The following is a 15,818-nucleotide window of genomic DNA, read 5'->3' on the forward strand; positions in this document are numbered from 1 at the left end:
ACAAAAATAAAGATGGGTTATTATAACCGTTTGACATCCTCATCGACATCAGTCTGGAATCACAGTCATCTCCGGTAATCTTCTTGATCTCAGGATTGATAATAAAGGTAGAGCCTAGCTAGGGATATTCATGTTAACTAATTGTGTTTTTGGGGCCGACAGACACAATTTAGTTTCTTCAGGAGGTGGGTTGCTTCGACGCTGCCCTTCCTGGCCAACTTCAACAGGGTGGGGGTATATAATAAATAAATAAACTACATTTCTGTTTCTCTTGGAAGGGCGATTTGGTTTACAATGGCAAACATACAGTCTTTTTAGTTTTTGTTGTCGTGTCTTGCTGAAGGACACGCCCCGGTGACCACACATCTGATCCTCGTGTCACCGACTCTTACTTGACTTTACTCTTGAGTCTAAACTCACTACTCACTTAGGGGGCTCTTGAGGCCTAGAGGTTAAGGTATTCGCCTCTCTTTCAAAGATCCCGGGTTCGAATCCGTGTCGGGAAGGAAAAATATTCTTCTCTCATTTTTTGGGTCTCCTTTCACCTCCTTTCCTGCTCTCTAGCAATGTTCTGTCGTTTGCTTTCGTCTCTACTTTCTACCCCCACCCTGTCCCCTCCTTTTCCCACTTCCCTGCGCTCCTGACTCTTTCTGCAGCCGGTCTACTGCTACTCCTTGGCTCCTTCTTACTGCTGTCTTTCAGTCACACCCCTGATCTTCTGGAAGGAAAGATCTACACCTGGCCTTCTCGGACATGGGTGAAAAATCTTGGAGGTCCCATGAGCAAGTGGCGCACGTTAAAAATCCCTTGGTGGTGTAAAATCGATAAGAGAAGGCTTCCGCCGCCAACCGGGCAATATACAAAATTTCTTAACTTCTGAAAATGTTTAATGTGTTTTATGCACCGTCATATGGCCTTAGGCAGTTGCTGGTGCCGTAAAACACGTACCCCTCAAAAATACATACTCACTTAGCCACTGGAGCACCCCCCCCCCCCGCACCCCCTCCCGATATAGCATCCCGGCAGAAACGCGGTGACACTCTGTGAAGCGACATCCCCTTGCAGGAATCAAATTGAGCTCATATTATATACTTCCTGCGCTGGTGAACGACCTACCTGCTGCAGCACACATGGCGTTTCTCTAAGTCGCTACTACCTTAGAATTACAACGTTCTATCTGCTCAGTACGGTTCTTCGTTTTGAGAAATCTGACGTCAAAAGTTTTGAGTTTCACAGCATGTCAAACATTTTTTAATCCAATTCTTTGAATACCTTGATAACGACTCCTGAATAATCTTACGATTTTGCTAGAAGAGATAGAGCATAATATGGTTTCTAATCTCTTGGTCTTAGAAACTGATAACCGCCAAAAATGTCAGATAGAATTTTGTAATTCTAAGGTAGCAAAGTGTTGAGGAGAGGTCAAAGTTAACGATGGGTTCACTTTGAAATTCTTTTCAGACTCCCTTTGCCGTGCTTCCTTCCGTGTTGATTTCAGCGGCTCTCAGCTCGTTGCTCTCTCCGACAAGGACAACACTCCCTACCAAGTAAGCGACGGCTTTCTTCTCAACGCTGTGAATCTTTTCAACAACGAAGCTACCCTCTCGTGAGTAATCTACCCTTACTTTTTTTTACCAAAAAAGATTTTTTTAAATGTCACCTGTAGCCTAGTGGTTTAGGGTGTATAACACATTTACTTAAGAACTGGCAGCTGGCCGTCCCGGTTTTCATGATGAAATAATATAGGACGCCATCTTGGTAAAAATCAGGAGCTTGTCAAAATAATGAAATCAATTTCATACGTCATTTTCCCGCCGGTTTGGCATTTTTTATCGGGGTTTTTTTTTTCCCAGCACCTTTAATATCTATCTAATAACACATTTGTGTGTGGATTTTACTGACAAAACTTTGGCGCCAATTTTCTCGCTAACATTAGCCCTGAAACCAGAAGTCCCCCCCCCACACACACACACACGAACATACACATACACACACACACACACACACACACACACACGCGCGCGCGCGCGCGCGCCTCCTTCATATATCTCGACTTCTATTCAAAATGGAAGGGTATTTTCTTAATCAAAAGACAGACAAATGAACAAGCTTTAAGATGATACAATGAACCCCCAAATGCCCAAAAATTGACGAGCGCCTGTTGAAAAAGGTTAAGCTGAATAGTTGTGTGTATATTTTGTAGAGGTTTTTGCTTCTTTTTTTAGCGGGGGGGGGGGGGTATCTTTAGATACAACTTTATGTATTTTGTGATTTGCTATTCAGATGAAAAACTTTGTATTTGTACATGCATGTGATATTTATGCATCAAAAGTGTCCCTTACAGGGAATTGAAAGAAATAAAATGTATACCATACAATGTATGATATTATAGTAAACACCAATATACGCAACTTTTTTTTGTTTTGTCTTTATAGTGTCACCCCTGGAAGCTCCCCATACATCTACAGCTACTATTACGTCTCCAACGAACTGCGCTCACCTGTGGCGATGACTGTCGTGTTCAGACCCAGCGGTGTTCAGGTCGAGTGTTTAGACAGACAGATAGATTGAGGAGATCTGGTGTTATACGAACAGATAGATAGATAGATAGATAGATAGATAGATAGATAGATAGATAGATAGATAGACCAACAAAAGAAGAAATCGAAGGGTAAGGAAAAGAAGTTGGGGGAGAGGGTGTTAAGTAAATAGACTGATGCGAGGAATGCAAGAAAGAATAAGCAGGGGGAAAAGGCAACAGTTTAAAAAATGAAATATAAGAAACTAAAACAGAACAGTTAAAATGAAATAGCATAACAATCATTTTCATTAGTTTTTTTCCAAATCCTCTTTTAAAAATCTGCTATCCCTCCCCCCCCCCCCCCCCCCCCCCTAATCTATTTACAGCAAGGACAGACTTTCGACTTGATCTCAAATTCTTTTGATCAAAACACCCCTGTATGCAGCACTGGCGCTGTGTCAGTTAAAGTCACATACGGTAAGTCCCCTTGATTAGTTTGTCAGTGAACGTCTGTATCATGTGCGTATGTCTGTGTGCTTTGGTGTGTGTGTGTGTGTGTGTGTGTGTGTGTGTGTGTGTGTGTGTGTGTGTGTGTGGGTATGTGTGCGTGTGTGTGTGTGTGTATGTGTATGTGTGTGTTTTGTGTCTGTGTTTTCTTGCATGTATGAATGTGTGCGTGTGTGTGTGTGCGTGTGTGTGTGTGTGTGTGTGTGTGTGTGTGTGTATGTGTGTGTGTGTTTGTGTGTTCGAGATGTATTTTGTGTGTACTATGATTGCGTGATTGTACTTTTATTGTTATATGGAAGTAGTGTATATGTGTTTCATATAAGATTATACTTGTACGAGATACATTATAAAGCGCATAGAACAGGCCGTATAGAGTGGTATGCGCTATATAGATGCAATTGTTATTACCCTAGGGCATTTTGTGTTCCAGTATTTATCTCCGATTTCAACACTATTCATTTTTAATACAACGTGGTGATTTCTTTGAATAGGTTTGGTGTTTCATGGAATTCCTTTTTGTCTTCTTCTCGGTACGCAGCTTCCATCAACAACTTTAACTTTGTGGTCAGTGCCACTGGCAGTTCTGGCACTGTGGATACTTTCAACTTCAACGTCAACGCCTCGGTAAGCGAGCATCATCCTTGCTATAGTCATCATCATCATCATCATCATCATCATCATCATCATCATCATCATCATCATCCTCCTCATCATCATCATCATCAGCAGCAGCAGCAGCAGCATCATCAGTCTGCTGGCATGTTGTAACCCTCGTTTTCGCTGACATGTAAGGTTGTATCAGCCTGCTACAAAATAAATTAAATTGTACGGATATGAGCCTGAAGTAAACAATAATAATAATAATAATAATAATAATAATAATAATAATAATAATAATAATAATAATAATAATAATAATGATGATGATGATATTGTCTTTACAATCAAACCTTATAATTCATTTTGTTTTGTTTTGTTCATTTCCCCTACCAACAGCCCAACAACTTCCTGAGATTCGTGTTCACCTTCGACAACGTGGTCCGCGCCCAGGTCTTTGATATGGGACCCGGTGGAAACAACGCACCTCTCAGTGTCGGCAGCAGGGTCTCTACCGTAGGACTCGGAAGTGAGTACCTTCCTCCATGCAGCTGTCTTGGTGTTGTTCTATTTAACATGTGCATTGCTGTGTTGACGTATGTACTCTGCACTCGCTTGCGTTTTCCAAAACTTGTTCTCTGCCATTTTTGTGCTGGTTTATACGGGACGTTATAGAGTTAAAGAAGTAAAACCAACTTTTCTGTTGTGCATTCCTAAGATAAGAGGAAATATTATGACTTTGTTTAAATATCTCTTAATTAAATGTAAATTTCATCTTGTCCGTGGAAAGGCCTCAGCAGTGAAGGGGTAAACTGGAGCGCTCGTAACCCTCATTGATAATTATATTATTATGAGACGAAAAGACGTGAATGACATCAGAGTCACCCATGCATGTGTGGTGCAGAATACGAAACTAATCACAGACTGATTGATAGCAAGGTCAGCAGGAAACTATGTCGGTATGGTGTCCTCAGGACAGATGTTTTTCATAGGGAAGAAGAAAAAACAACACCTGAGCACCCACCAACCACCCACGTAATGCTCTTTTTTTTCTTTTTTTAAAATTAACAGGAGCTCTGGCGTTCAACACTTGTGGCCTGACGATCGGAGGAGGTCTTGACGGTGTCATCCGCGAGGTAAGACATAAACGTCATATTTTGCCTACGCTCGGAATTGTTTCCTGGAGTGTAATATCTTCAAAATTAAAACTAGATAAGTTTGAGGAGATCTGGTGTTATAAGGATAGATAGATAGATAGATAGATAGATAGATAGATAGATAGATAGATAGATAGATAGAATAAAAGAAAAAGAGTCACAGACAGACAGACAGACACACAGACACACACACTCACACACACACTCAGACAAACAGACAGACAGACAGAAAAACTACTTCGTCATTCTTATTCTCTTGGTTGTTATCTCCCTACAGTTCAACGTTTACGAGGGATGCGGAAACCAATTCAGCAACCTGCTCCAGAACCCATAAAGGAACCCGGCACGTCATTGCGACATCCCGTGCTAGCTGACCCGTGGGCCGCCTTCACTAGAATTCAAATAATTAGTCTAAATTTAACTACAACAGAATTATTTCGAAAAAGAATTAGTTAACCACACTTAATGGACGTTTGACTGTCACAAAAATCACCTCTACCTGACGTCTCCATTGTATGTTTGTTTGTTTTATTCAATACAAGGAATGCTGTTAATCAGCATAGCCTGAAAACACTGGACGGAAAATTAGTTCTTTGTAATTCACGTACGCTTACGTATCAACTGTTGTTTGTGTGAAAGCATTGAGGCCTGTTTGTTCAGTTACAAAAATTATCCCAAATAACATTATTCTTATTCTTTCATGCATATTCTGTTTTGTTTTCGTTTGATTTTTTTAGAATATTATATTTACCTCCATTTCTACAAATCTGATTAATAAAAAAACCCATCAATCACACCTCATGTTTTGTTCTTTCCTGTGTGTTGACCGTGAGAAAAAATGGAGTATTTTGACATATTATCTTCCATTCGAGATTAACTATCTTTATCTTTTTTTTTTCTTTAGTGTTGTTGTTGTCGACCTCGTTGAAGTTGTTGTTGCTGTTGTTGTTGTTGTTGTTGTTTTTGTTGTTGTAGTTGTTACTGTTAATGTTGTCGTTGTTGTAGCTGTTGCTGACGATGGTTGTTGTTGTTTTTGATGTTGTTGTTGTAGCTGTTGCTGGTGATGGTTGCTGTTATTTCCTTTTTGTTGCTGCTGCTATTGGTGTGTTGTCTTGTTATTGAAAATCAACACAGTCCGGCACACAAAACAGCTTGTCTTGAAGAACCACCGTAACCACAGAGAGCTAAATATCTCAGGGAAGACAAGAAAAATTTGGACCCCGCGGGGATTGTCAGTGCGAAGGCTAAGATTTCAACCAAATGTTTCAGAGCGACTGCCATGCTCACTTATTTTCTTGGAAATAGTTTGCACTCTAATCGACCTATTTTAGATCATCTTAGAGGCGGACAGTTTCCCCCCTGAGTGTCGAGGCCAACCCGGGTTGGGGGGGGGGGGTGGAATACAGATTCCCAGTAGAAATGCAAGGCCAATCCCAAAAAAAACAACTTCCCTACAAAGGAATCAACCTTCACGTCTTCTGCATGTACGGCGAGGAGTAGGCCTGGGCAATGAGTTGCTTTAGCAAAATCCGGATATTCTGTTATGAACCGCTTCCGCAAATGGGCTAGAACCACTTCGATGGTTTAAAACCACCTCATCAAATGGGTGCCCCCACTTCGGCAAACGGGTTATTTTAAAGGGAGTTCAAAAGTCTGAGTTCAGATAATGTATCATTCAGAATTATCCGGTCATCCGGATAGATTATTCAGATTTTGCCCACCACAAGAGAGGCGCCAGACCATAAACGCCCGGGATGCAATGTATTGGAAACTTTGTCATGTTTACACTTAAGCTGGTGTTGTATTGGTTATTTTGTTAATCCAGAAATTAACTAGGTCATGCGAAAAATATATGTTCATATATTAAGTTCATAGATCTAGCTGAGAATGTTTCTGAGTGTTCTATGGTATGCAAGGGTTGTGCTAATAAAATATTGTAAAGCGCATAGCGACATACAATGGCCCATGGGAAAAAAATCGCCCTGTAAAGAAACCCCTATCTTTTCAAAGCCTGTCCCTGAGCTATGTTGGCAGTCACTGCAAAAGCAGGTCTAACCGGAAATTGTTGCCGTCGCATATGGAAGGGAAATAATTTGTTATCTGAAGGCATGAGGGGAATCCTTGAGATAAAAAGTCTCTTTCCAGCAAGTTGACCGCAAGCGACGACATCACTTTCATGTTGCTGAAGGTGTTGAACCACATATCGAGTCCCGTTGCTGTGGCCGTTTGTGGGGTCCAGATTTCTCAGCAACATGACAATGCTGTCTTTCCGCAATGTCAGTTAGCGGGGTGGCATACCTGACGGACATAGAGAATTCATAAATTCGGTGTTGTATTGGTGTTCTTTTCTTCCACCGAATCACTGCTCCTGTAAACTTTTTCTTCTCCGGGAAAGGTTTGCATGATCAAGTTGTTGATTCTGTCTACTTCTGTGTTGGTTGGGCAGATGGTGCAGCGGGAAGCCAGCCAGGCAGGATCTGTGTTAGACTGCAAGTTACCGAAGACAATTTATCATCTATCTCGTTTGCTGTTCACTGTGATGCCATCTGGCAGTTTATTGCAAACCCCCCGATTTACGTGCATACGTTGTGTTTATCACCAGTGTTCAGAAGGTAGTTGGAAAAATCAGCAGTCTCACCTGTAAGAAAAACTCTCATGTTTTTTGTCAGTCTGAGCACATTAACATTCTCCCATAGATATGATGATTTCAGAGTTGCTATGACTATCTGTAATCTTGAGCCATGGCTAACTACTCTGATAGTATTTGGCACCAGTCACCTGACATCAACACGGTTAGCTCACCGAAAAGAGAGTAATTCCAACATAATTATATCTTGAAGTGCTCGGTCTACGGCTTCAAAGATGTGTTTGTGGCCCATCGATACTTCATCAATGATGAACAGCTGTGTTTGACATAATATAATGCCACTGGCATCTCGGGGACTCACACTACACATGTACTGTTCGTTCACACAGGGGTATTTTGTATCTGCTATGTCATGTTCTGCCATTTCAGAGCAGAGTTGCTGCAATGTTTGAAATGTAGAAAAGGCAATTTTCTTAAAGGAACGGACAGCCGCAAGAATCAGCTTTATAGCGTGGGTTTTCCCAGTCCCCCCCCCTCCCCGCGCCTATAGGGCATATATCTTGCCGTGCTTCTGTACCACTGACTCTATCACAGCATCATACATAGCTCTTTGTTCTTCAATAAACTTTGGGTACTCTTGACTGACCTTCTCTCTCAGGTTATTTGTGTCAAAATTCAACTCCTCGTGAACAATTCTTGGTTGTTCTCCCTCAACGTGACTATGTTCTGCAGGTGGCAGCTGAAAATCTTGATGTAGATCCAACCCATCATTATCAAGAATGTGCTGAAGTTGTAGTAACACTTGGTTCTCAATCTGCAGATTCAACTCTATGATCTTCTTTCTCATCATGATGTCCCTGCAGAGCTCCAATTTGTGCTTGTGCCAAAATAAGAGAGGATCAGCAAAGCAGCAATATGTGAGAATGATTGTAAAGGCATCTTATCGAAGATTCTTCTTGCATTGATGCATCCTTCTCAGTGTCATCATCGAGCCGTCCAAGTTGTTTGCATGCGTCCGGAAAAGATGGGTAACTTGACCCAAATATTGTCTTTAGATCTTCAGAACTGGTTGCTGGAGGCCTGTGGTGAGGTAAAAGTCGCAAGAAGTGGAGCTCTGCCTGGTGTGGACTGAGCGATACAGCAACCAGTTCTACATTACTCTGGGTTATCTGGGTTTCTCACACTTTGTTTCCTTCTCTACCACTTCTAGTCTTTGTCATTCCAAGTGAAATAGTGAGGAAAATGTGGATAGATTATGTTTCTTGTTGTTGGGTCTTCTGAATTCATATTGAAAAAATCAGTCTATTTTGTTGCTAGGGTTCCTTTACCAATAACTTGCTGAATATCTTTAGGCTTGATCAAATTTGTTGTCGATTTGGAAGGTGACAGGGCAACTTTTCTACCAGTGGGTATTTACAGTGGATTTCAAATGTTCTGGTGTGTCCATTTCTTGAGGGAACCTTGGTTCAATTTTTTTGCGTCTTCTGTGCACACTTCAATTGATGACTTGAAAGATTTTGCGTATGAATTGACATTGTGAAGGCAAGCTTGAAGTTCATTCAAAATGTATGACCATAAAATATCTGACAGACTCAGCCTTTTCTGAATTCCTGAGGCAGAGGCATAAAAAATATGTGCAAACTTTGTTTCAGTTCCAGCAGTGGGAAGAAATTTTCCTACTCGGTGGTACGGCTCGCCCTGGGTTTTGAAGGTTGGATTGAAGCCATGGGCGGCTCGTGGGTCTAAAAAGTTGGCGTACACAATGAACTTAAAGCAGGGTGAAGATAGTCAGGGGCATGGTAAATGAGATGTATTCATCATCCTACATGTTAAGAGAAAAATCTATTTAAAGAGGAAGTCTACCATTCGTTCTTTTGCTGCATCAAAGGGGTTCCTTTTTCTATTGACGAGGTTGAGGACGCTGTCCAAGTTGATCGACATAAACGTCAGTGCGATTTCTAGGATTTTTGCATATTTCTCAAGGGTTTTGTCGAGTTTGTAGTCCTTCAGAGTTGAATAAAGGCCCGGATTATATGACACTGAGCAGGTTTGAATGTTTCATTGCAATATAGGCCTACCACTTCAAATTCTGTTAGTAACTTGATTTTGTGAAAAACAGAGTAGCCGTCTGTTAAACGATCCAAAAGAACGGTAGGAAACGACTTTTGATAGTCCTGAAATTTGGAGGGTCGACAATTGATAGTATTTATTTTGCCTAATTGATTAATTATTATGCAACAAGCCTCCTTTGCGGCAATTTCGATGGTGTTGTGATGTCTGCGTCTCTTGGAAGCTTGTTCCTCAGTAGTCTTACTGTTCTTCGTAGTATATTATATTTTGAAAATACATTTCTATTATTTTAGAAGTATATTTTGCACTAGTACACTACATTAATAGCTTTATTAACTAATATTCCATGGGCCAGTGGAAGCAGCTGCACTTGAGAGCTTCGATTTCTAGGAAAACCAATCGAACCTGAAAAAACAAACAAAAGTAACATAACCCTTTGTAGCAATTCTTAACTGAATCATACTTTTGTAGATTTTACTAGCACCGATGTAAAAAATGTATACAGACCTCACAAACTGGCTTAGCTCGTTATATTTATACTAAGATTATCATCATTAGAAAATACAAGGAGAGCTATTGTTCATGGCCAGATCCGCTACGGAGAGAAAGAGGAAAAGAGAGAGAGAGAGAGAGAGAGAGAGAGAGAGAGAGAGAGAGAGAGAGAGAGAGAGAGAGAGAGAGACCTCGAATAATGTTTCTGATTGTGTCATTTCGCTCGTGTTGGTTTTATTTTGCTGTTGTTGTTTTCGGTTTTTGTTTGTTTGTTTGTTTGTTTGTTTGTTTGTTTGTTTGTTTGTTTATTTTTGTTTGTTTGTTTGGGAGTGAATCATTTACCTTTCTTTCTGTTAATATCTGACTTTTCGTTTCAGAACATCCTTCTATCTCGGAACAGCAAAAAATGCAGACCAAAACGGAGACGTACTTTGGCAAGGGTAAAACGGGGACTGAACTGAGAATAATATTGTAAGCAATAACAGTTTATTATTACTTTTTCATTGTGAATGGCATAGTTACCTTGGAACTGCTGCAGGAGAACAGCGAGCAGTATTTTACCATCTAATTTCTTTGTTACATGTGAACCTGGGGTAACCGTTTGATGTGTTTCGAAGACAGCTGGACCAGACCTGTTACATTTTGTCTTCACTCTTAAAAATCAGAGCTCAGCCAAATTACACTCAAGTTCATGATTTTTCGGCAAATTTCAAACATGTGATTTTTACACAAGAATATACATGCTAATCCTAAATATTTCCCTTACATATTAATTCATGCATTTTAAAACTTTCTTCTTTTAATCAGTTCCAACTTAGGGATCAGCAGTCCCTGCAATTCGAGTTCGTCTTCCTAGGGAAGAAACTCAAACCATACTGAACTTTTTTTAACTACCTATACATAAGTTTCCTTCCCTTATGATATCCCTGGATTTCCCAGAAATAAGTTAGTGCTTGACCTTTCGGGCAGAGTCGTAGCAGCCCAGTTTATCAATTATCTAAATGATTAAATATAGATCTAGTTACAATCAGCCAATTCAAAACATAGGTTCCCAACTGAGGATTGGGTGTATTTTAGATGTTTTCTTTTTAATAAAAACTTTTGAAGACGCTAACATACTAAGGGCAATAACTCGAAAACCAAGCGTCTATTACAATGGATGTGTGATACTCGGGTGTTTGCAAGTAAATAGGCCGACACCCAGGTAGCGTATACTGTAGTAACAAATGCAGCACTGGCGAACATTTCCTATCTTTTCAGATGCATACGCAAGAGTCGTGATGAAATCATGTCCTCTTTAAATGAGGACATCGAAGAAACTGACATTTTTCAGCCCCCTGGCCAATTTTTATCGAATTTCTAACTCTTCATATTTAAAAAAATATATAATTATTCATACCTTCATGTTTATTCGCGACGCCTTTTATGTTTAATTTAAAGCACTTTTCTTCGGTGATTTTACTGAGAAAAGATTGACCAAAAGGAAAAATAAGAAATGAAAACTTGCAGTTTGCAAGGATTCTTAACCTTTGGATGTCACCAAACTTTGGCAGCCATTTTCTGGCTAGTCTTATCTGACACCAGGCGACCCTCACCTCATTCACTTGCAAGCATGTCGAAATTCCTATTCAAGATAGATTGACATTCTATCAGCAACAGCAAGACAGATTAGCAAGCTTAAGATTATATCACTTACTTCATATAAGACCAAAATCTGACGAGCGCTTGATTCCACCGTGCCGTGACACAATATTATGCATTGACTTGACAGTTCCGGACTCGTGCGTACACCGAGCTGTAAAGAGACTCCAGGTTTTGTTGGCGGGGGGTTGTTTGTTCGTCCTTTTTGTGGTGAATTGTAGAATATACAGTACATGTACATTGAAGGGGCTGGTTGATTCTTTTCTACGTGTCCACTGGCCCACGCAGAGCTTTAATGTATAAGAGAGATGGAGAGAGATAAGGAGAGAGAGAGAGAGAGAGAGAGAGAGAGAGAGAGAGAGAGAGAGAGAGAGAGAGAGAGAGAAGGACACAAACAGGAGGGCGGGGAGAGAGCTGGAGGGCGGGGAGAGAGCTGGAGACACTATTGTTTCAACAGTTGGGGGGGGGGGGGGGTAAGCTAAGCCATCGGCTCCATTTAAGTCTTGAAACTGCCCCGTCTGTACTGACATTCCAGTGAAGATTCGTCATCAAATTACACTTCTGTCAACGGCGTGGATTTGCGTCGCTATGCCAGTGAACAAGTACATGTACGTGATAGGTGGCAGGTTGGCTGGCACGTCTCGTTTCATTTCTGTCTGGCTCCATGTTTTTAATTAAATTTTGACTTAATTTCTTTGCATATTGTTGCTTCCTCAGTTACATCTAGAGAAAAAATATGTAACGACGCCTACTCCATGAAACTAAGGAGTTAATTCTTTCTTTACAGTAGTTAACTTCTCCTGCTGGTAAAATGGTATTGTAGTGTTCCTGATTTCTTAGAATTGTATGCAATACGAGGAGTACAGGGAGGCACTGGCGCAAGTCCTACTGTTTTCTCTTTCCATCGGTCTCAATTCATAGCTTGTTCTATTTTGTCTTTTAATATTATACTCATCACATACTGTGGTGCTGTGATACAGGGAAGGGAAAGAAGGACAGCAGTACATTCCTGGATACCTGGAGGTGTCTTCTCTAGCTCAGAGGTTGATGTGCAAGAAAGACCCGCCAGTGCTAAGGTCGCTATAGCTACTGTTATACAGCCTGTCATGCTAGTGCTAGTCTATGCCTTGATATTACCGGTCCAAGCTGTTCTTAGACCACTCTTGGCCCTAGGTCATATGTGTAGTTAGAAAAAAAGTGTTTGACTTCAACATTCTTTTCTGTCCAGAATCATCCTTCCAATGAGATTACTACCGAATAGAGAAGAAGGCACGATTCCACAGCATGATGGACGTTTCTCTTGTGTACTCGTAAATTAATGAACGGAGAGCTCCTTTTTTCTTCTTGATTTTAGGCAAATGGAAATAGTAGGCAGGCGAGAAGGGGCAATTCTGCCGTAGCTAATTTTTAACTTGACTGTGTCAAATATGATCTCAGTTCGAAACTCGAATGGTGCATACTTCTATATTTGAGTGGTTTTGTGGCGGGTTCAGATAACTTGTGGTTATTGCTATGACTGATGAGACCAATTCTGAAAGAGAAGAGTTTACAACATTTTGAGGTTATAACTTATAGTCCCAATTTCTCACAATGCTTTTGAGAAAATATCAATTCAGTTTTGCATGCTGAATTATTCATCAGCAAGCAAGGATAGCAGCGTCATCTGCAAAGAACAGTTCACAAACATGCCTCATGCTAGTGTTTTGTCTTTGCCTGCAGCCTGTGGGCGAACAAAGTCGTGTAAAAAGCTTTATTCTGATCTAAGCACTTTTCTTGGATCTGTCTGGGTGCAAAGATCATGTTTGTTGTGCCCTTTTCAGTGAGAAGCTACACTGGCTTTCAGGAAAGGCTTCAATTGAAGAGAGATGCTTCAACAGGCGATTAAGGAGATTTCGAACCAGGATCTTACTGGCGATAGACCAAATGTGAAGCGTGCTGACGAAATGAGTTACTTCTCGCAATCCACAAACGGAAATATTGGCCAAAAGTCCACATTATAGGGTCCAATTAGTAGATTTCTATTGATGCCACATTCTTTTTGTATAACGTGTCGTTTATTATTCTACACTTATAAATTGTAAAAACTTCACCCAGTAGCGTGATATATCTATTTCCATAAGGCTTGGATCCGAGAAGTAACTCATTTTGTCAGCATGCTTCACAAATGGTTATACTTCTGTGACGTTCGAAAGATTGCCTACCACCTTCGTTTTTATACAGTTGAATATTGACTACTTACGTCTGTTTTCCTGGGAAATATTTCTATATTCCAGCATTTGACAGAATAGTTCTCCCAGTGCCTCAACAAGAAGGTCTCCACGAAAAGCAAAGATGTCTACTGGAATAGACTCAGCGCCAGGGACCTTACTGAAGGACATGACATATAGCACTTCTGGTTTCTGTACTCGCTCGGGGACAACCCAGGAAGCTGTTCAGGGGGATTTGTGAGAGGGATTCAAGTGATTCAGATTTGATACTTGATGGCTGGTTTAGAACACTCTCAAAGTATTCGGCCCATCTTTTCATAGTTGCATGCTTTTCTCTGATATGCTTGGATTCATCCTGGTCAAGAGGGGGTGAAGTCCCAAACAAGATGAACCATTGATGCAGCCTGGGCTCTCGTACAATTTTTGAGTATTGCAATGTACATGTATTTATATCTGCCCACTGCTGAATTTCTCTAACACTACATTCAAACCAGTCATTTTTACATAATTTATTCTGAAGAGACATCCTTAGCGACACCTTATTGCATTTCGTTTTGACTTGGATTTAGTATGACTGGCTGAGAAATGCACTAGCTCTCTGTTTTCTTGAATGAGACCCTGCAAATGTATACATCTTTTATTGCGCCTTTAAGTAAAGCCACGCTGCTTTCAATGTCATCAGGGTTGAACGAGAACTTATTCCATTTGGCCTTTAAATCTGTTTCGAGGGTTTTTTGAAAAGCTTTTTTATTTTAAGTAATTTGTGTCAAGTCTTTTGGGATGTGATTTGCCTCGAAGACGCCTTTTCCGACATAGTCTCACGCTGATTTGGTCCACAATCAGTCTGTGAGAAGTTCCACATTCTGCTCCCCACATGTATGGATGACTCAGATGTCATTCATGTCTTTTCATATAATAATAATATTCTCAATGAGACACATGTGCTCAGTGTTTTGAGTAGAGATGATGATTTACATTTTACTGGTTCATGAAAGCTGTGGTAGTGATAAATAGATTATTATCTGCACATTTGTGTAACAAACGAAGACCATTGATATCCCATGAGCCTATACCATTATTTACCAATGGCACCAGCACAAACATTAGAGTCCGAGCGTACTCTGACGTTAAAATCACCAATCAAAACAGCCTATTAAAAGCTAGATATCTAGGACATATCATAGGCCGGCTACAAAGTCACAACAGAATTTATCTTTAACATCATCTGAGCTGGCCATCATAGGGGCATAGGCGCTCACAAATGTTTCTTATTTATTGGGTCAAACTAAAGAGACGTCTGTGAGCCATGAGTCTGTTATATAAACACGTAGGGAGCTACTTGGCTTCTCACCGCAAAGCCAGTAGAATGGATAAATAAGAGCAGGTGCTTGACGTGCGCGAAAATGATTAGGTTATAGTGAGAAATAGGCACAAGCATCAGATTCGCTCTCTCCCCTGGCACAATGTCGTCTTTGGTGGCAAGATGATCAGGTTCGTTCGTAAGTCCAGGAGGATGTCAGAATGCCATCCACACTGATTGGAAGGCTGCCAAGAGGTACCACGAGAAACTCGCAGTCCCAGAAAACTAATACGGGGGGCCTTCTGGGGAATCGGATCGGGTCTGGTCGGTTTGCTAGCCAGATTGAGGGCGCAAAGCGGCAGTCGTGGCCCAAGCAGATTGTTCGGTTGTTTTCAGGCAACGAGTCGAGCGATCGACCCAACCCGACCCGACCCGGCTCGATCCTATCCGTTATGGGCACCCGGATAGGGCCCGGGCCAAGAACAGCACCTCGGTGATTAAATACACGCCGTAAGCAGTATCCAGGTCAGTATAACGATATATTGCCACCCGTTGTAGTTGCTTACCGTTGGTCTGATGCCACCATCTTTAAAGCTGTGTGTGTATGCGTGTGTGTATGTGTGTGTGTGTGTGTGTGTGTGTGTGTGTGTGTGTGTGTGTATACAACTTTGTATAAGTATATATACGATTTATATATAGATGGATTATACACTCACACACACACACACACAGACACACA

General features: G+C 41.0%; 1 protein-coding gene across 1 annotated transcript in view; it reads left to right on the forward strand.

Annotated features, from left to right (window-relative positions):
• LOC101846522 overlaps positions 1-5,578 on the forward strand; it is a gene marked incomplete in the record, with an annotated part of 13,692 nt that extends 8,114 nt beyond the window's left edge. The window contains 7 exon segments of the mRNA XM_005106870.3: positions 1,462-1,606; positions 2,436-2,541; positions 2,908-2,998; positions 3,567-3,652; positions 4,025-4,154; positions 4,697-4,761; positions 5,060-5,578. Coding sequence (XP_005106927.2) covers positions 1,462-1,606; positions 2,436-2,541; positions 2,908-2,998; positions 3,567-3,652; positions 4,025-4,154; positions 4,697-4,761; positions 5,060-5,116 — 680 coding nt within the window.
• Between the last annotated feature and the right edge of the window lie 10,240 nt (positions 5,579-15,818).

This window comes from Aplysia californica, unplaced genomic scaffold, assembly GCF_000002075.1.
Source record: "Aplysia californica isolate F4 #8 unplaced genomic scaffold, AplCal3.0 scaffold00560, whole genome shotgun sequence".
NCBI classification, from domain to species: Eukaryota; Metazoa; Mollusca; class Gastropoda; order Aplysiida; family Aplysiidae; genus Aplysia; species Aplysia californica.